Source organism: Terrapene carolina, unplaced genomic scaffold, assembly GCF_002925995.2.
Source record: "Terrapene carolina triunguis isolate 2854851 unplaced genomic scaffold, T_m_triunguis-2.0 Scaffold199, whole genome shotgun sequence".
Lineage (NCBI taxonomy): Eukaryota > Metazoa > Chordata > Testudines > Emydidae > Terrapene > Terrapene triunguis.
The window spans coordinates 3,539,086-3,559,629 of record NW_020664550.1 but is presented as its reverse complement, the minus strand read 5'-3'; the positions used below and the strand labels follow the sequence as shown (position 1 = coordinate 3,559,629).

The 20,544-nt window shown below is 51.7% G+C and overlaps 1 protein-coding gene across 1 annotated transcript; it reads left to right on the top strand.

Annotated features, from left to right (window-relative positions):
- The first annotated feature begins 1,488 nt into the window (after positions 1-1,488).
- Positions 1,489-9,769, top strand: LOC112114685 (bystin). Its single transcript, XM_024211509.2, has 7 exons — positions 1,489-1,840; positions 3,513-3,678; positions 4,334-4,472; positions 5,843-5,976; positions 6,995-7,155; positions 7,966-8,068; positions 9,016-9,769. Exons 1-7 carry the CDS (start codon positions 1,552-1,554, stop codon positions 9,362-9,364), a joined length of 1,341 nt encoding a protein of 446 aa, XP_024067277.1. The 5' UTR covers positions 1,489-1,551; the 3' UTR covers positions 9,365-9,769.
- The last annotated feature ends 10,775 nt before the right edge of the window (positions 9,770-20,544 follow it).

Genomic DNA, 20,544 nt, shown 5'->3' with positions numbered 1-20,544 from the left:
CCGAATAAATCCTGGGTTTTACAAAAAGTATTATTCATTTTTTTCTGATTTTCACCCTACCTGTGTACCAGTCAAATATATATTAAAAAGTTGTTTTATTAGGAAGTACAATACATGGCATGAGATATATGTGTTGTGATAATACATTAGTCTGTGTGTATATGCAAAGCTGCCTGTTGAAGTAAGGCTATGTATTAGTCTAGAACAGGGGTCGGCAACCTTTCAGAAGTGGCGTGCCGAGTCTTCATTTATTCACTGTAATGTAAGGTTTCGCGTGCCAGTCATATATTTTAACGTTTTTAGAAGGTCTCTTTTCATAAGTTTATAATATATAACTGAACTATTGTTGTATGTAAAGTAAATAAGGTTTTTAAAATGTTTAAGAAGCTTCATTTAAAATTAAATTAAAATGCAGAACCCCCAGACCGGTGGCCAGGACCTGGGCAGTGTGAGTGCCACTGAAAATCAACTCGCGTGCCGCCTTCGGCACGCGTGCCATAGGTTGCCTACCCCTGGTCTAGAAGATACACACAATAAACAAACAGGCACCCACGCAAGCTCTGAAGTGCGTGCGCATCTGAACGTACTGATGAATCTCAGTCCCACCAAGTACACATTTCAAGCTGTTAGCAGGTTTAAAGATCTGACACACTTTAAACTAAAATGTTAAGAAAAAGAAAATCTGTCTTAGAATATGTTTCAGAACACAAGTATTCAGAAGTTTTAATAAAAAGAGGAGAAAAGGATGGTGTGGTCTCAGTATTAAATGTAAATATTTATAGGCTACTAGTTCTAAATCTACAACAGTAAACTGTTTATTCAAATGAAAAGTTTTATTTGGGGATTAGAGAGCTATTGTTTTCTTAAACTCAGAGGTGGCATTGTGTTTTGAGTTCTGTTTTAGTTCTGCAGCAAACCACATTGAATTCCATTCATCAAAGCATTTATCTATTGAATATCTTTTCCCCGTCCTTCCGTCCACCAAAATAAACCCAGATATTTACCCAGAAAATTTATTGTTTTTTTCCACTGATTTCCACCTGTTTTTGTTGCTGTAGTAATAAACACCAATAAATTCCTGAGAAAAAATAAAAAAACAAAAATGAAAGGCCCTAAGAATTATTTAGACAAGTAACCAATATCCCCTGTCCCTCCACCAATTTCTTCCAGCCTAATATATCTCAATGGAGTTAATAGGTGGGTCCAGCCCTTGTCTCAATACAGTAAATCCACCTTCTCTCTCTGCTGCTTTGAAAGCTGAACTCGCTCTGAATGATGAAGGACTCTGTAGGATGAAAGACTCTGCCTTAGGAGAGGTTCCTAGAAGGCACTGTAAAATAGGACGGCTGCACCTTTAAGAGCCGAGCCTTGCGACAGGGCTGATTAGGCTGTTGCCAGTTTTGGAACGGAAGGAGTCGCAACGTTCCAGGAGCGCATGCGCTTTGGTGGCACCTCTCCAGCCGCCCCCCCTTCCCTTGCTTACGCAACGCACACACAGGCCGCACACGTGCGCTTTCTCGCAGGCCAGGGAGCGCGAGCTGGGGGATCAACATGCCTAAGGTCAAGCGGCGGAGGGGCACTGGGGGCCCAGGGGAGGCGGCCAGGAACGTGTCCCTGGCCGAGCAGATCATACAAGGGGACTCGGTGAAGCCCACCACGCGGGTGAAGAGGCGAGGCAGAGGCGGGCAGCATGGCGGTGGGGAACAGGAGGACCAGTACGTGGATGAGAAATTGTCCCGGAGGATCCTGGAGCAGGCTCGGATCCAGCAGGAGGAGCTGGAGGCTGAGCACTGTCCTGGCAAAGGAACCGAACCGAAGAAGGAGAAGACCACGGTGCTGGGTGAGTGGGGACAGAGCCGGGGACTGAGCACGTAAGAGGGGTGGGGCTGGGAGTGGGTGGGGTGAGCTGGGCTGGTTTTCTAGCCGTTGCTTGGGGTGAACGCTGCTCCTTATTGAAGCGCAGAGCCAACTTTAAGCACACCAGCAAAGCGAGCACACGGGTGGGCTCTGTCACTTATTAACGAGCCTGATCTCTGCTTGTCAGTTTCGGCTGGGTGGGGACAACCCCCCACCCACCCTCTGTTTCCCTTTGATATAGCAGGTTTGATGGGGCAGAGAAGAACCCCCTGCTAAATGCTCATGGGATTTCTCTCTCCACCCTCCCAGTTCCTGAGAGTCCGAGTATTAAAAGTTAGGCCTGGGTAGATATGCTATGGTATTGTGTTAAGGTCTTTCCCACTTTTCCCAAGAACGTCCCAGACGGCTTCAGGAAGTGGTGTTGGCAGTTCAGTAGGTGGCAGTGCTCACCATAAATCAGTTTGCAACAAAAGTCCCCGCATAGTGGAAGGGGGCATTGTGCTGCCTTTCAGATGAGATGTAAAACAGCATTCTGGCTCCTGATGGTGCAGCAAAAGTTATAGGTGTGTTCACCTGGGTGCCTCGGCTGAGTTGTGTCACGGGAAGGCATTCTGTCTCCCCGTGTTTCTCCTCCTCCACTTTTATCCACCTGTCTGTATGCTTAAACAGCCCTCATCGCTATAGTTATCTGACATCTCACAATCACGAAGGGATCTGATCCTGTCAGCACCTCTCAGACAAAGGGAAGTATCGTTCCCATTCAACAGCTGCTCAGAGAGATCTAGGGACGTGCCCGAAGTCACACAAGAAATCCGTGGCTGACTCAGGAACTGAACCCAGGTTTCTTGAGTTTTAGTCCAGTGGTCTATTCAATAGACCATCCTTTCCCTTGGGTATGAGGTTCTTCCTCATTTCCTGTCCCAAATCATATATTGTTTTTTACGGTACATTTGACAGCACATAGTGTTGAGTCCGTTTAATGGTCACTTAGGGCCAGCTTTTTAGAGGTAGTGGAGTTGGGCACCTTAATACCTTTTACAATGTGAGCCTTAGTCTGTGATCCTGCAAATACTTACACATGCGAGTAGTTGCATTAAAGCGTGAGTATAAAGTTCAGTATGTGGGATCAGGGCCTCAAGTAGGCTTTCTCTGGGCTTGTGTGATTTCTTCCTACGACAACAGGAGAGAGAAAAATAATAATAATAAAACAAGCCATGGTTAGAATCCCACAAAAACGAGCAGGAGGGACTTAGGCACATGTGTAGGACCTGAAACTGCTTTTAACTCTTTAGTTGATGAAGCTTCAAGTTAGCAGAATAATTTTTAATTGCACGGCTGTTCTCCAACCTTATTGGTTGATCCTGGTAGTTAATTAGGCAATTGGCAGAGGATAAGCAATTCTTGGGCTTGGATGGAAATTCTGACTGTCCCTTCAAATGGACTGCCCCGGGAAGTCTCTGGTGCCCCTTCCCATAGTGGGTGTTTGACTACTGTTAGAAAAGGGCTTCTGCAAATTCACCTCACTAGCCACATGAGAGAGTTGGAGATCAGAGTGTGGAGAGCTGAGTGGAATGCACTTGTTCAGCTGTATCTTTGCAGGCAAGTTGCTCTGCCCCCTGACTTGTCCAACCTTAACTGTGTCTGGTTTATTTCAGGGTCTGGATCACACGACAGGGACTCTGACGCAGAGGATGATGAGTGGCCCACACTGGAGAAGGCTGCTGCATCCATGGGAAAGGGGGAGTACTGTGAGGAGGTGACGGTGGACCCTGAGGATGAGAGAGCCATTGAAATGTTCATGAACAAGAATCCGCCGCTAAGGTAAGAAACAAACCCCTGAGCCATGGGATATAAGTGTTTCCGTACTGTGGGCTGTGCCTCCTGCAGCCACACAGCATTCAAATAGCGTTAAAGTTCAGAACAGCACTTCGAAGAGGTTAACTGATCTCTGGGAGGTGGGTTTGGTTAAAGCTCTGTCATTCTTCTATAGCTGGAGAGATTGAAGCATAGGGGAGAATTGTCTTGCTCAAGCTCATGAGGCAAGTCTGAGGCAGAACTGGGAATTAGAACCCAGGAGTCCTGACCCCCTGTGATCCAAGCAGTAGATAATGCTTCATTTCCTCTAAAATGACGCATGCACCGTAGTAACTCCTATTACTGTAACGCCTAGAGAGAGGCCCAGCTGAGATCAGGGTTCCCTTTGTGCTTGGCGCTGTACCCACAGTCATTAAGACAGTCTCTACCCCAAAGAGATAAACACCCTACATAGACGAGAGATAAAGGATAGGGGCGGAAACAGAGGCACAAGGAGAAGTGTCACCAAGCAGGCCACTGGCAGAGCGGTCTTCAAGTCCTCTGATTCCTATTGCAGGGCTCAGTCCCCTAGGCCCTGCAACCTGGTTTGCCAAGGAACACGCTGATGCTCTTCTATGCGAGATACAAACTCTACATAGTTTCCTTCCCCTGTGTCTGCCAGGCTCACGCTAGCCGATATCATCATGGAGAAGATCACGGAGAAGCAGACAGAGGTGGAGACAATGATGTCGGAAATATCGGGCCACCCCATGCCTCAGCTGGACCCCCGCGTACTGGAGGTCTACAAGGGTGTCCGAGAAGTAAGAGCAATAGTATTTATATAGCAGCATCTACCTTCAAAACGCTGTCCCTCTGTGAGGAGCTAGGTCGAACTGAGCCCAGCTGCTCCAGCAGCCAGTATTCGTAAGCATTGTGGCTTGTGTCTTTATCCTCATGGCTTGTGCTGAAAAATATCATCTCCCACTGCTGACGTGCAGCCATCTCTGGGGCAGCACATGACAGCTGTCACTGTACAGCAGTGCTGTGTAGCACTTCAGGGTAATTAAGGAGATTGCAAACTCTGCAGGGTCGGAGGTTTCCATCCTATCGTTATATCCGCAACAGGCAAAAAAAACCGTGGGGCTGTTAATTATACTCTTATGTTGAGAGACTTCTTACTGCTCAGCTGGCGGTGAGTGAGTGCATTCGAGAGCTGACTTTAAAATTCTCTTACGTCCAGGAGCCCTGAGAAGCATGTGAGGCTGTGAATGGAGGGGAATTTCAGTATGATTAGTTAGTGTTCACTAGGAATAGACTCCCTCTCTGCAGGCTTCCAAATAATATAACTGCATCTTTCATTCAAGGATCCCAAGCGCTTTACGAATAATTATGCCTCCCAACCACCAGAGTTTTGAGGAAGGCGCGTTGCTATATCCATCCTACGGATGGAGAAAATGGATCCGGTGACTTTCTCAAGGTCACTAATGGGGTGGCTTCCCCCTTAAGGGCTGGAGGCCTGGCGCCATTCAAGCCTGATGACTGAAAGAACTGCTCCAGACCACCCCATCCATGTTAGCAGCTCTGGGGCCTGATGGAGGACAGCTGGTTCCGCTGTAAAGGGCAGCAGGAGGATGCAGAGAAGGGGGGAAATTAGGAAACTACAATAAAGGAGAGAGGCTCCTGCAGAGAAGACCCTGACACCAGGGGAGTTGAGAAGTGAGAACTAGAAGGCTGAACTGTAGCCAGGTAAACCTGGGAGTGCCTGTTGAATTAGAACCCAGCACCGGGAAGGAGGGATGGGGACTTTCTAACTAAGGGGAAGAGACACTGAATGGGGATTGGGGTCTAGAAGGCCAAATTCCTGCTTGACGAGAGAGAGGCTTTGAATTGGGACCCAGCTCTAGGAAAAATGGCTGGGTATTTCCTACCTAAGGGGAGAGACACTGAACTGGGGCCTGGGATAAATTGGACCACAGAAGGCCAATGTTTCAGTTCGCTTTGGATTGAGTGAGGTATTAAGGGGCCTTGAAGAGGGGAACAGAGGCAGGGTGCCGAAGAGTGACTTCCAGCCATGAGGAGGCAGCTGTCCCTGTTAGTCACACATTGAGTTAGTAACGGTACTCAGCAGTCCTGGCTCTCAGGTCCCTGTTCTGACCACTAGGCCACATTCCACATACTTTTTGTTTTAAAGGTGCTGTCCAAATACAGGAGTGGCAAACTCCCCAAGGCATTTAAAATCATCCCAGCACTGTCAAATTGGGAGCAGATCCTTTACATCACAGAGCCAGAAACATGGACTGCAGCTGCCATGTATCAAGCAACCAGGTATGAGATAATTGCCGGGGTTTTACTGATTGTGGGTTTTACTGTGGGCTTTCCACGAACACCCGCCATGTCACTGAAATCCTAACCAACCTCTGGCTTTCAGCTTAGCTGAAGGAGAGGAAGCAAGCCGCTTGCCACCTCAGGAAACCCGTGCTAGTGCTGTGGATCTGGCACTGTTAGAGGGAGAGGAGATTGACTCCATCCTGATCCAGGGCACGGTTGTTCCCGTCAGTGTGTTCTCCATAGCTGTAACCACTCCTAAGTAACCTGCCCTTTAACTTGGCGCTCGTCCTGCCTGCAGCCAGGGTGAGAACTGCAGTGTGTGACACTTGAAGCTGGAAGCGTGTCCGATTTCGATATTACAGGTTCAGATCACAAACTATAAAATGTTACGTAACACTGGTTGTTTTACTCTGGGCTCTGACACGGATGAGGTGCACAATCAGGCAAGGCAGTACAGGACTGTAGTCTCTGAAGCTGTAGCTGGAGTCTAATTGAGGAGCCGGAGTACCAGTCTTTAAAAAGAAGCTGTTTAGTCACTTCATTGATTCCCCTGGACTCTGCTACTAAGCCCAGCAGGTAACGCAGAGTGTCATACACTTCTAAGCACTTCTTACCCTAGCTCTCCAAGGCCCTTAACTGAGCCTCAGGGCCTTCCCCCTCTTGGGAGGGTAGGGCGTATTGTTCCTGCTCTAAATGAGGCACAGAGGATCAGTTCACCATGCGAGTCAGTGGCAGAACCCAGGAGTCCTGACTCCTCATCCTCTGTTAGGCCACCCCAACCCAGCCTGGATTTCAGCAGAAAGCGTGCACACACTGAAACGCTTGTTGGGCTTTTCCTACAGAAGCTTCAAACATGGGGTAACAAACCCACCACCAGCAAAGTAGGATGTGCGCAATGGGAAAGGGAGATCCTCAGGTGGGAGTATTAGACACTGCTTCCTGCTTGACTTCATTGGTGTTGCTGGGATGGGGGCTGAAATTTTAGTTCAATTTCCCATTCCCTCGTTCCTGCCAGGATCTTTTCCTCCAACCTGAAGGAGAGGATGGCCCAGCGCTTCTATAACTTGGTGCTGCTCCCGCGAGTGAGGGATGACATCGCCGAGTACAAGCGCCTCAATTTCCACCTCTACATGGCTTTGAAGAAGGCTTTGTTCAAGCCAGGAGCCTGGTTCAAAGGTGAAAAGAAACCAGGTGGCAGTAAGAGGAGGGCGGGTCTGGCTTGCAGTGCAGTGACCTAGCAGGAAAGGGGCAGGCTGGGTTGTGTAAGCGTTCCTTGTGTCACAGCTATGTTAGGAGTTGTTTTCTGGGAGGAGGGCGGTGGAGGACTCAGTTACTTGTTTTCTTTAGCCTTCCAGCAGCGGCACCTTTAACCTTTTATTTTGCACAGTGAACTTCTTTTGTGTACGCAGCACCCCCTAAACGCTCTCCAGAGTTGAACAGCAGCACCAAAGATAGGGAGGGATGCTGAAACCATGAGAGCAAAAGCAAGCGAGGTGCAGAAACCTGCTTGGTTCTTCAGCTGCGGACAAGCAGCCTGTTGAACCAGCAGTGGCTAGATCAGAATATTCAGTTCACTGATATTGGCACCATCAGCTGTATAAGTGTTGCCAAAAAGAGACAGCCCCCTTCGTTACCTGTCAGAGATGGGCGAGATCCATTTGTGGCAGGGCAACCATCGTTGGGAGTTGATCCCCCGTGTCCATTTGTACTGTCCATTGATGAGGTTGGCAGGGACAAAGAGAGAGTGCAGCCCGTCCTGTGCCTCCTGCAACATTCTGCGCCCGGGTCAGGAGTGGGGTTCCCAGGGATGCGGCATCGATGCCCCTCTGGAGAGTTCATTCTCTCAGGCTGGACGTGCACGGAGACTGGAATGCACGGGGCAGGGGTCAGTCAGCTGGGGTAGGCTTCAGGCTCTGAGCCCCGTAGGTCCAGCCATCTTGTGTTAAGAGCACTGTTGTCCAACTCTTCCTCCTCCCTCCCTTCCAGGGATCCTGATCCCCCTGTGTGAGTCGGGGACCTGCACACTACGGGAAGCCATCATCATAGGGAGCATTCTTGCTAAGTGCTCGATCCCCGTCCTTCACTCCAGGTAACGTGGGGAGGACTGGGGCCCCAGGGGGAGGATTGGGAGGCAGTAGTTCTCCCATTTCCTCAGGGAGTCCCACAGCAATGTCATGGCTCTGCCAGAAAACCTCTCTGGCATTTCACAGAGCTAGGAAAGATCTAGGAGGTCCCACCTACTCCAGCCCAAGGCTGGTCCGTTCAGCGCATCCAGAGCTGTGTCCAGTCCCAAACAATGGGCTTCCGTCACTTCCCTGGGCAGACTGTTCCCATTCTAATGGCTCTCCCCCTTGGCAAGCTTCTGGGCCAAGAGATACCAGTTCAGCCACAGCTCCTCGTTGCTGGTAGCTGAGAGTTTCCTAGCTCAGCAGCACAGGAATAGCCCAGAGGCCGTGTCCCTGCTGGGTTATCCCACCTGTTCCAGTGGCAGAAGAGGGGATTTGGTGCCATGCGGGACCAGACCCTTACTGCCACTCTTGATTCTGTCTCTCCAGGGTAGCGAAGCGGGGAGAGCGCTCGGGTCATGCCTGGGCACATAGCAAGATGGCCAGATGCCAGAGATCCGTCTTTGGGTGGGGACTTGACGTCCCTCCGGCTCTGGGAACGCATTTACGCCTGCAGGGACGGGTGGGAGGAGGGTGCGGCCCGCTCTGGTAGCTGATGTGCCATGGGCGCGCCAGCCTTCAATCCCTGGCCCTAGAATAGAGGCGGTGGGGAAGTTTAAAGGCTGCCAGGGGGAAGAGCGATGGTCACAGACTCCAGAAATAAATGTGCTCTGAACTGGGAGAAGGGGAGGCCTTGGCAAAGCCTGTCCTCTTGAAGATGCTACAGGGGCAAGGTGCTTCTTAGTGTTGGAAGGTGCCCAGACCCAGTCGCGGGTGCGGAGTGTGACCGACAAGCACCTGCCCCAAGTCCGTCCGTCGTCCCCCCCATGTGCACACTTCAACCTTGCTCTTCCCCCCCCCCCCCCCGCAGTGCTGCCATGCTGAAGCTCGCCGAGATGGAGTACAGCGGTGCCAACAGCATCTTCCTGCGCCTGCTTATCGACAAGAAATACGCCCTGCCCTTCCGCGTGGTAGACGCCCTGGTCTTTCACTTCCTGGCCTTCCAGACGGACCGGCGCACCTTGCCCGTGCTGTGGCACCAGTGCCTCCTGACCTTCGCCCAGCGCTACAAGGAGGACCTCTCCTCGGAGCAGAAGGAATCCCTGCTGGAGCTTCTCAAGTTCCACTGCCACCCGCAGATCTCGGCCGAGATCAGGAGGGAGCTGGTGAACTCCAAATCTCGGGACGTGGAAGGGCTGCAGCCGGTGGCGATGGAGTGAGGCTGGGGGAGAGAGGTGGGGACTGCAGGGAGCTGGGGACTCTTTCTGTCAGGGAGAAACTGCAGCCCAGAACTTGCCTTATTGCTCATGGCTTGCTGGGGATGCTGTCCCATGGCTGCCTTCTTCACTGGACGAGGATGAGGGGCTCAGCTGGCGAGCTAGATCTTTGGCTGGAACAAGCGAGCGTGTGTCAGCCACTGGGATCCCCCTAGACTCCTTCCCCGTAGCCCAGGGGGTGGATGCAGGCTGTGCTCTTCACCTGGACCTTCCCTGGGAGTTAAACTCTCCAGTGGTGGAAGCTGCCTCAGATCAGAAGATGTCCTTACTGGCCTGACACCAACCGGTGTCTCTGGGAGGGTGAAAGAGCTCTGGGCTGCTCCTGTGTCTGAGAATAAAACCTTTCCCGGGGACATTCAGCGCGTGCTCTAGTGTCGTGTGGAATTGAAAAGATTCAGTTGCAGCTACTTTAAAGGGACAGTCAGGTGGCAGGGAGCCAGCTCCTTCCTCCTCCTGGAAGAGGTGGTGCATTCGGGGGCAGTCACTGAGGGCACGTGCAATCTACTCCAGTCCCTGCTCCGCCAGCACCGCTGTCCCCTTAATGCATGCTGAAGAACTCTTCCCTTCCTCTCGATGCACTGAGCCTGCCTTCTGTCTTCTGTAACTTGTCCCTCGTTTCACTGAGGATAAATTTGAAAGGCAGCCCCGGGTTCCCCTGCACAGCAGGGAACGAGATTGCGCTCTCCCGCATACATCTTGGTTGCTGGCGGGCGATGCCCTGCGGAAGGATTGGTGTCTGGGTTGGCAGCTGGAGATGTTTCTGTTCGGTGAGCAAAATCAGTCATTCCCCCGCCTGAGGTGCAGTCGGCACCAGGCTGCGTCTGTAGGCAAGGGAAGAGTAATGCATTCGACGGGGGTTTAGCTCCAGGGGAGACGGATGGAGCAGTGGGTTTGTTTGCAGAGAGCTGGCTCCCTCAGGACAGCCACTCACTAGCACGGAGATGACTGAACAATTTGCACAGCTCCCATCAATCCGCTCCGTAGCGTTTAGCAGGAACGGTCACAGGGGAAGGCAGCTACTCTGTAATTACCCAGCTGCACATTGAAAGGAACGCTCTCGGAGTAAGTGATTGATAGCCGCCCGTAAGCCAGGAGGGATGGGGGACAGAAAGGGAAGCCAAAAGCAAAGCTGGGTGTTGGTAGCAGCTCTGCACATTGGTGAGGAGGCAGCTGGGAAGAAGCCACAGACAGGAGGTGACAGAGCCAGGAGTCCTGGGTACTGTCTCTAGGTGCAACCTTGGGGACGTCACTTGGCCACACAGGGCGTAATAAAGGGGGAGCGATTATCTCACCGTGTCCTTGGATCACCACCCCACGTAAGCACTAACCATGTCCCTTCGAGTAGATGCGCTGATGCAGGAGAGCCCAGAAAGCCTGTTTGAACTTTTCCTCTCTCCAATTGGAAGTTACTTCCCTCCCTGCCACCCATGCAGGGGCAGACCGTGGGACTCACTCCAAGGCTAAAGACGAGGCCCGTAACTGATCTGACCCAGCCATTCAGGGCTCAATTGTGATGTGCACTGAACACCGCCACACCCCCCCTCCCCCCCCGAAATTCTCATTGATTTCAATTGGCTCCTGAGCCACTGTTTCTCCTTTAGAGGAGGGACCTATTCTCTTTTACTGCTGGAGGCAGCTGAGAGGATGTGGAAGGAGACAGGAAGTTTGGGCTTGGCGACTGCCTTTGTCTGGCTCTGTACAGCACCTAGCACATTGAGGCCCTGGCCTGATCTGCAATGGGAGCCTCTGGGTGGTCCTGCACTGGAAATGATTAACAGCAGTTGAACTCGCTCCTAGGTCTGAGCAAGAGAAGGGGACTGGTTATTTGAAGAGGTGGTAAGAGGAGCTCTCCTGGGGCCTGTCCCCTACTCAGTTGATCCAGAAGATCAGCCAGGATGAGATTGGCACCTATGCAGGTGTGAGTCTGGCCGCCCTTTCCACGCCCACCCGTTCTGCTGGAGACAGCCACAACCTGGAGCTTTAAGAGTGGTGGAGCCATTGTCCTCCGGCTGCTCAGCCTAACTCCTCTGAGCCCTGCAGTTCAGGGTCCAGTCCCCATGCAGGCAAAGCTGAGGCCTTGAAGTCAGTGGAGGCCTTAGTCCTTCCAGGGCAATGGCCTTTATGGCAATTGTCCCCCCAGCAACACAGGAGGCTTAGAGTCTGTGCCCTCGCCTGCTAAGCCAGCTCCTTGTCTAGTTCTCTCTTTGCTCACAGCTGCTCAGAGGCTTTGACACCGCGTTGAACTAAAGGAAGTTGGGGTTGATCTATCTCAGTCCCCCACGAGGTGGCGAAACAGCAGGCAAACAAAGGGGGCAGGCAGAGCGGCTGTCAGAATGGGCCCGATGTAACCCCTGCTCCAGACAGCAAAGGGCAGTTCCTTCCGTGCGGGGAGAGGAGCAATCCTCCCGCTGCTGCTCCTGACTGCAAGAGGACACGCTGCAAAATCATCAGGACGCCTGGGTTTGATTACTCACTCCCTCTCACCCCGCAAGCACGCTGAGCCATGCTTGTGACCGGCAGGGATACGTTCTACCCTGCAGGGAGCGGGAAGGCATAAAAGTGCTTTGAGCTCCAGGCTAAAGCCCTGGAGACTGCGGAGTTGGAGTCGGCAGCTGCGCTGCCAGGCATGGCTTGTCCTGGTGGAATCACCTGCTGTGGGGACCCCCTCCCAAGAACAGGGATCCTGTGCTTACTCAGCAGATCACCAGGGGCTGGCACAAGAGGGAAGGAAAGGCCCTCTCTCACAGGGCAGATGCCAGGCTCCCCAGGCCCTGACCTTAGGGGAAGAGCGTGGTGGCTCCGCTGTGTTTAATACCCTAAAGGGGTTTAAAAAAAAAAAAAAGTTTCTCTTGCTGCTGGAGGGTGTGCTATAGGCTTGGCTGTTACCAGGCAGACTGGCAGGGAGGAAGCAAGGTGCTAAGCTGGCTTTCACGGCAGCCCCACATCATCCTCTGCTCAGGCAGCTAGAGCCCAAACCCTGCTGCTGTCGCCACGCATCCCCGCAGCGCTCTGTGGAAAGTACACGCAACAGCCGCCAGCAGAGCTGAGGAGGGGAGGGTGAGAAAGCAACGTGGCGAGGTGGTGGCTTTGAAGGGGGAAATCCCCAAATGCAAAGAGCTGAGACAGGGGGAAACCTCCACTTGTCAGCTTGTGGTACCCACTGCTAAACAGTCACTCCAGGGAGCAGCTCGGTGCCTCGCTGCAATGCGCCAGTCCCAGCTCCCCAGCGCACCTACTCTGCACCCCCATGCTCTGGCGTGCTCCCCTACCACACTGCAGTGTAGTCCTGCCCTGCCACTCCAACAACCCCACCTCCCACGCCAGGGCACCCCTCCTGTCCAGTGCTCTCTAGTGCATGCTTCTGTGCAGTCACTTCACAGTCCCCCTGATTCAGTCAAGGGGCACAAGCTTTGCAGAGCCGCAATCGCTAGTTAGCTCACCTTCCCCGTGTCACCCAAGCCATGTGCGTTCGTGTTCTGCTCGGCTTTGTAACCCAAAGACTTTCTACCTTGTACCCAGATTTCATGTGGCCCTGACTCCACGTAAAACTGGGACTCTGCTAGCTTTACTTCTTCCTTTGGAGCTGCTCAGTCACGCTAGCATAGCAGGATGATCATACTCGTGCAAAATGCTCCCTGCGAGAATTGCTCTCTGCCAGTGATTCTCAGCATTTTCCAGGGAGGCCCCCATTCCCATGCGGCTGGGTTTTCCCCCCTAACATTTAGCAACAGTTGAATGGCGGGGTGGTCATGACCCTCCAGACGCCTTGTTTGCAACCCTCAGGGAGCTCTGTAAGCTCTGAAAAGTGACTTCCATCATGGGGTTCCCATGTTTGTCCAGATCAAGAGTTCACCATTTACATGTAAAAAGCTCCTTTCCCTCCCTCTGTAATAAAACAGGACAACCTGCAAACTCAGCCTGGGAACTGAGAGTCAAGCTGGGTTTCCTCCGTATGCGTTGCCACCAGTCAGAGGTTCTGCACACCACATCCTGCCCTCAGGCCTGGATATTGTCCTTATCTATCACTTAGGCCCGCGGTGACATCTATGCAACCTTTCACACATGCATGAGGGATTGGCCCCATCATTGAAAGGTAGCAGAATATTCTGCCTGGGATGCACAGGGAGGCGCAGACTCCAGCTCGCTCTCCTGGGGCACTGCAGTATTCACAGCACTAACACCTGCAGCTCACCTCTGCACTACAGCAGGAGCAGGGCTGTTGAGGACAAAAGGGCCATTTTTGAATCATGCTGAAATTAGGTAATTTGCCTGGAGCCCATCCACCTGGGGCTGCCCCTTTTCCTACCCTCCCTGATTTTATCTCCTGCCTTGAGTCATAACAAGTAGATAAGGTGGAGAGAGACTCTAGACTCTTAGGGTATGTCTACACTACGAGGGTAATTCGATTTTACTTAAATCGAATATGTGGAATCGATATTGCAAAGTCGAACGTGTGTGTCCACACTAAGGACACACTAAGGACAGTAATTCGACTTTGTGAGTCCACACTAACGGGGCGAGCGTCGATATTGGAAGCGGTGCACTGTGGGCAGCTATCCCACAGTTCCCGCAGTCCCCGCTGCCCATCGGAATTCTGGGTCGAGCCGCCAATGCCTTCTGGGTAAAAAAAATTTGTCGTCATCCGTCCGTCACTAACGCCCTCCCTCCCTCCATGAAAGCGCCGGCGGGAAATCAGTTCGCGCACTTTTCTGGTCAGTGACAGCGCGGACGCCACAGCACTGCGATCATGGATCACGCTGCGACCATCGCTGCACTTGTGGCCGTTCTCAACACCTCGCAGCTTATCATACACCTTTCCCTGAGGCAGATGCAGAGAAATCGGGCGAGGAGGCTACGGCACCGCCGTGAGAGCCTGAAGTCGGAGAGTGGCACAGAGCTGTCAGAAACCACGAGCCCCAGCGCCCAGGACATGACGTTGGCAATGGGGCATGTGGATTTTGTTGAACGGCGATTCTGGGCCCGGGAAACAAGCACGGACTGGTGGGACCCTATAGTGCTTCAGGTCTGGGATGAATCCCAGTGGCTGCGAAACTTTCGCATGCGGAAGGGGACTTTCCTCGAACTTTGTGAGTTGCTGTCCCCTGCCCTGAAGCGCAAGGACACCCGCATGCGAGCAGCCCTCACTGTCCAGAAGCGAGTGGCCATAGCCCTCTGGAAGCTTGCAACGCCGGACAGCTACCGGTCAGTCGCGAACCACTTTGGTGTGGGCAAATCTACCGTGGGGGTTGTTGTCATGCAAGTAGCCAAGGCAATCGTGAAGGTACTGCTCCCAAAGGTAGTGACCCTGGGAAACGCGCAGGTCATCATAGATGGCTTTGCCGCGATGGGATTTCCAAACTGCGGAGGGGCTATCAATGGGACTCACATCCCTATCCTGGGACCGGACCACCAGGCCAGCCAGTACATCAATAGAAAGGGCTACTTTTCAATGGTGCTGCAAGCACTGGTGGACCATCGGGGACGGTTTACAAACATCTACGTCGGATGGCCGGGCAAGGTTCATGACGCTCGTGTGTTCAGGAACTCTGGTCTGTTTAGACGGCTGCAGGAAGGTATTTACTTCCCAGACCACAAAATAACTTTTGGGGATGTGGAGATGCCTACAGTCATCCTCGGGGACCCAGCCTACCCGCTAATGCCCTGGCTCATGAAGCCCTATACTGGCGCCCTGGACACAGAAAAAGAACTGTTCAACTACCGTCTGAGCAAGTGCAGAATGGTGGTGGAGTGTGCTTTTGGCCGTCTCAAAGGGAGATGGAGAAGCTTACTCACTCGCTGTGATCTCAGCGAAACCAATATCCCCATCGTTATTGCAGCTTGCTGTGTGCTCCACAACCTGTGTGAGAGCAAGGGGGAGACCTTTATGGCGGGGTGGGAGCTAGAGGCAAATAGCCTGGCTGCTGATTACGTCCAGCCAGACAGCCGGGCCATTAGAAGATCCCAGCGGGACGCCCTGTGCATCCGGGAGGCTTTGAAAGCTAGGTTCCTGAGTGAGCAGGGCAACCAGTGACTTTTCAGTTTGTGGACAGAGAAGCTGAACCTGCCCCCGTTTCTTTACCCAGTTCATTTTGACTATCCTCTCCAGTTACATACCCCCTTCACCCCCTTCCCCTTCCCAAAAAATAAAATCATTTCGATTTTGTTAATGAACAGCGTTGTCTGTATTGCTGTTTTCGCGGGAATATTTTAAACCGGGGACGCAGACTGTGGCGGGGGGCGGGTTCAGTGTTCTGATGCAAATGATGCTTCTAAACTCCCGGAATGACAGGCTCCGCACTGGTGGACTGGTTATTTCAATGGAGAACATGAAAAACACCTCCCAGACTGACCAGGGTAACCAGTGACTGCACTGTGTATGTGTCCTGATGCTGGACCTGACACCGCCTCTGTACCCTGCTAAAGGTCACTGTCCTGCCCAATTACCAAGCCCCTTGCCCCCCTCCAGACAGACTCTCCCTCAAAAGAACCTGACTGAAACAGTAATGGAGAGAAACAAACATTTTATTGCGAACCAGACATGAAACGTGGGGTGTGAAACTTGGACGGGGGCTTCTGTGAGGTGGGTGGGAAAGGACTTATGAAATTTTGGGGAATGTCAGCCTTCTAGTGCTAGAGCAGTCTGCAGGGGTTGACTGAAAGTTTTAACGGCCCTTGCCGCCCCTCCTTCTTTGGAGTTTGGGTGAGGGTGGTGTGGGACTTGGTGGCGGGTGAGGGCGGTTACAGATAGACTGCAGCGGGGCTCTGTCCTCCTGCCTCCGGTCTTGCAGAACATCCACAAGGCGCCGGAGCGTGTCCGTTTGCTCCCTCATTAGTCCAAGCAGCTTTTCAGTAGCCTGTTGGTCCTCCTGACGCCACCTCTCCTCCCGTTCCATGACTGCTCGGTGCATTTGTGACAAGTTCTCCCTCCACTGTGTCTGCTGGGCTGCCTGGGCTCGGGAGCAGTCCATTAGTTCTGAGAACATGTCTTCACGCGTCTTCTTCTTCCTCCGCCTAATCTGCGCTAGCCTCTGGGAGTGTGCTGAGAGGCTGGGTTGGGAGACAGTCGCAGATGTGTCTGTGTGAATTGTGAAAAGGGAGTGAATTCCTGAGACAGATAAATGAAATTGTATACAAAGAACCTAGTCTTTCTCTGTGAACAAGACCATGCACTGCACCTCTCACATGCGCACTCAGGACAAGGTCGAATTTTCGGCCGTCGCCTTCAGTGCCTGTGGACTTGCGGAGGTCTTGGAGTGTTCAGAGAACTGTGGCTGGAGACCTGAACTTCTGGAGCGGGCAATAATGGTAAGCCGCAGACTTGTGGCTGCTTAAAACTCCAGCAGTAGCACTGGCCTCCTTTCACATTGAAAGCAATGCCAGTCTCTGCTGCCAGCAATCAGGACAGCATCAACTCTGCCCCTGTCCCACCCCCTCGCGGCTGTCCCAGGGAAAGATCCCTGTATGCTGCCCCTCTCCCTCCACCGCGTGGCTGTAAAGCAGTCCCAATACTAACATTCCCCTCCCTAATTCAAAGCAGGGCGTCATGAGCGACATCACCCTCCTGAGGATCCCGGACACCCAGAGAGAACGCATGCTGCGGGAAAGCATGCAGAAACCGGGGCAGTATGCCGCCATGCTATGTCGGGCCATGATCCCGGAGTATTTGATTGTAGTGTGGAGGGGGCATGTCTGCTACCACGGAGGGCCCACTAAGATCGCCCTACCCCGGAACCTGATCAACAGGCTTGAGCTCTACCTCCACGAGACCTACGAGGAGTTCTCCTACGAGGATTTCTCGTCGATCCCCGGCCACATTGACCGGATTTTCGCGTAGGTGCACTGGGACTATGGAGTGGAGCGTCTTGGGCCTGGGAATCATGGAGTAACGGACATTGTGAAAATTTTTTAAAACACTTGGGACTAAATTGAGAAGAGCCCAAGACAGAGAAATCATGAAAACCCATTTGTTACCTTTGTAAATATTCCTGTTTTGTACCTGATTATTTTTTTACTAGTTTACAGAACTTTTATAAATGTACATTGTTAATAGTATAAATATTACCGTTCTGTTTTAAATAAATGTTTACATGTTTACAGCACTTACTGCTTGATCCTTCCCCTGATTCTGTGTCCGGGGTAAGGGATGGGGACGGTTGGTACGGGATCTCGGTAAGGGTGATGAAGAGCTCCTGGCTGTCGGGGAAATCAGCGGTGCCAGCGCTGTCGACTGCCTCGTCCTCCTCATCTCCTTCTTCATCTTCCCCGTCCGCTGTCATGTCCGACGAGGAACCGGCCGCGGACATGATCCCATCCTCGGAGTCCACGGTCAGGGGTGGGGTAGTGGTGGCGGCCGCTCCCAGGATGGAATGCAGTGCCTCGTAGAAACGGGATGTGTGGGGCTGGGATCCGGAGCGTCCGTTAGCCTCTTTTGTTTTTTGGTAGCCTTGTCTCAGCTCCTTGATTTTCACGCGGCACTGCGTTGCATCCCGGCTGTAGCCTCTCTCTGCCATGGCTTTGGAGATCTTCTCGTAGATCTTAGCATTCCTTCTTTTGGAGCGCAGCTCTGAAAGCACGGACTCATCGCCCCACACTGCGATGAGATCCAAGACTTCCCGATCAGTCCATGCTGGGGCCCTCTTTCTATTAGATTGCACGGCCATCTCTGCTGGAGAGCTCTGCATAGTTGCCACTGCTGCTGAGCTCCCCTCGATGTCCAAAGAGGAACTGAGATTCAAACTGCCCAGACAGGAAAATGAAAATGAATTCAAATTTTCCCGGGGGTGTGGCTGGTCAGAGCATCCGAGCTCGGACTGCTGTCCAGAGCGTCAACAGAGTGGTGCACTGTGGGATAGCTCCCGGAGCTATTACCGTCGATTTCCATCCACACCTAGCCTAATTCGATATGGCCATGTCGAATTTAGCGCTAATCCTCTCGTTGGGGAGGATTACAGAAATCGATTTAAAGAGAGCTTTATGTCGAACTAAATGGCTTCCTGGTGTGGACGGGTGCAGGGTTAATTCGATATAACGGCGCTAAAGTCGACATAAAAGCCTAGTGTAGACCAGGCCTTAGTGTAGTTCGCATTCACTCTCCTTGGCGAACGCTAAGTTGTATCTGCTGTACTGAAAACCATTTGGCAAAGATACTTCAGAGAGTCAGTAGATGGTTATAAAGTCACAGTCTTCTACCGTGTGCCCCTCACCAGGCCTTGTTGTCCTGATCCAGGCTTCCTTCCCCCCCTCTCTCCCCCCCCAAAAAAAGCTTTTAAATATATATTTCTACCTTGAGCTCTGTCCCACTTTCAAGCTGGAGCACTGTGTTCATCCAACGACCTCCACGCCGTTACACTGGAGGGGGTCACGTAGCCTCTGACAGGTGCATCAACAAAGCAAGTAAGGTACAGCGCAAAATTTGCCCCAGGGGTGGAAGCCTGCATGTTATTAAGGACCCGAGTTACTGGAGTGCCCAAGTCCTGGGTTCTCCCACGTACTCCCGCTAGGGCCTATTGCTGGGGTTCTGATCGTGGGGTAGGGGAGTGTCTTTCTCTAATATACACTTCTGGTTTAGTTGAGCCGCTTCTCAAGTGAGTTTAAGGCCGGTTGATTTTTCACCTCGCCACCATACAAGCTGCTGCTACCGTCCAGGATACCCCCACTGAAATCTCCCCCCACCCCAGGTTCCCTCTCACCTGCATTAGAGTCTCAGCTTCAAGACCTTGCCCACTTCCACCCCATCCTCCAGCTTTTCTCTTAATCCAATATATGCTTATCCCTTCGCCATCCTCTTTGGCTCCTCCCCACCTCTTCTTTATACCTTCTCCCATATAAGCCCTACTGACACTTCGCACTCCCTCCTTCAAACTCGCTTCCTCCCCAGTGTCCTTCAGGAACAATGCACTTCCTGGACAATGGCATGGCAAATTAGCCCACAGCTGAGGAATCAGTCAAACTGTGGATCCCTCAGCTGTGAGCCATGTCTGTCTGAACAAGGTCACTTGCATTTGGTTGGGTTGTAAATTCTGGGCTAGGGATTAGAAAGGAAGAGACAGCTATTGTTTTTGTTGCTGTCAGGAGTAGAAGAACCTGGCTCCAGAGATCTCTTTGTATACAGGGCCGGGCCCCGCTCAGGCACTCAAAAAAGAGACATAATCTGACTCAGTCTTTCAAAGGGGAAACTTTAGATGCTTCACTTTTTTTTAAAAAGTCTTTTATTGCAACATCATATGCTTTCATCTGGTTTCCTAGCCCTGGAATTTCTGCATATGGATAGTTCAAACAATTTCATTTTTAAATTAACTCATTAATATATATATATATTTTTTCCTTTTATACAAACAGCCCCCAAACATCATGTAATTTCTATCCCCTCCTAACTTTAACAGCTAGCAGAAGTCAGTGGCAGACAGCTTTCCTTTTTGGCAAATCAGGCTAGGCACGGTGGGAGGATGGGTGGAAGGAAAAAGCAGCCTGACAAACAAGACTCTGTTTCTGGTGGCAGCCTAGGAGGGAGTTTTTCCCCCTCTCCTCCCTGGAGGGCGACATAGTCACAGGGTAAGACACCATCAGTGCCCAGAAATCTACGTAAGCAGCAGTGTTCTACCTCCCATCTTAGCAGACAAGAGTCCAGCTGGCTTCTGCCCTTGAATAAAATAGTAATATGTAAGAGTCTCTCTTATCAAAGCAGCATTTTTTTAAAAACTTTTTAAAAACTAAAACAGGAACAACAACAACAACAACAAAAATCTTTTCTCTGTCCATAAGTGCTTGGAAGTATTTATGGCCTATTTTTTTTTTGTGTGTGTGTATATATCACCTATAAAAACACTCTATATTTGCCCCCTCTCTTGCCCTCACCCTCCTGCTTTTTATTTTTCCAGTTGGATTTGAGACCTTCTGGAGGAGTTCATCGAAATTTAAGACTATAGCAGCACATTCAGTATATACTTAAAAATAAGAGTGGTGTCTGAACTAACTAACTCATCTCCACGTGAGAGCCCTGGTGGCACAGCGGATTGATGGAGGTAGGTGGAAGGATGCTTAAGGCACTGTTTGGAAAGGGAGAGGGGAAGTAGCACCCAGTTTCCCACCAAGAAGTTGCAAATCTTCCATTTCTTCTTCCCTTG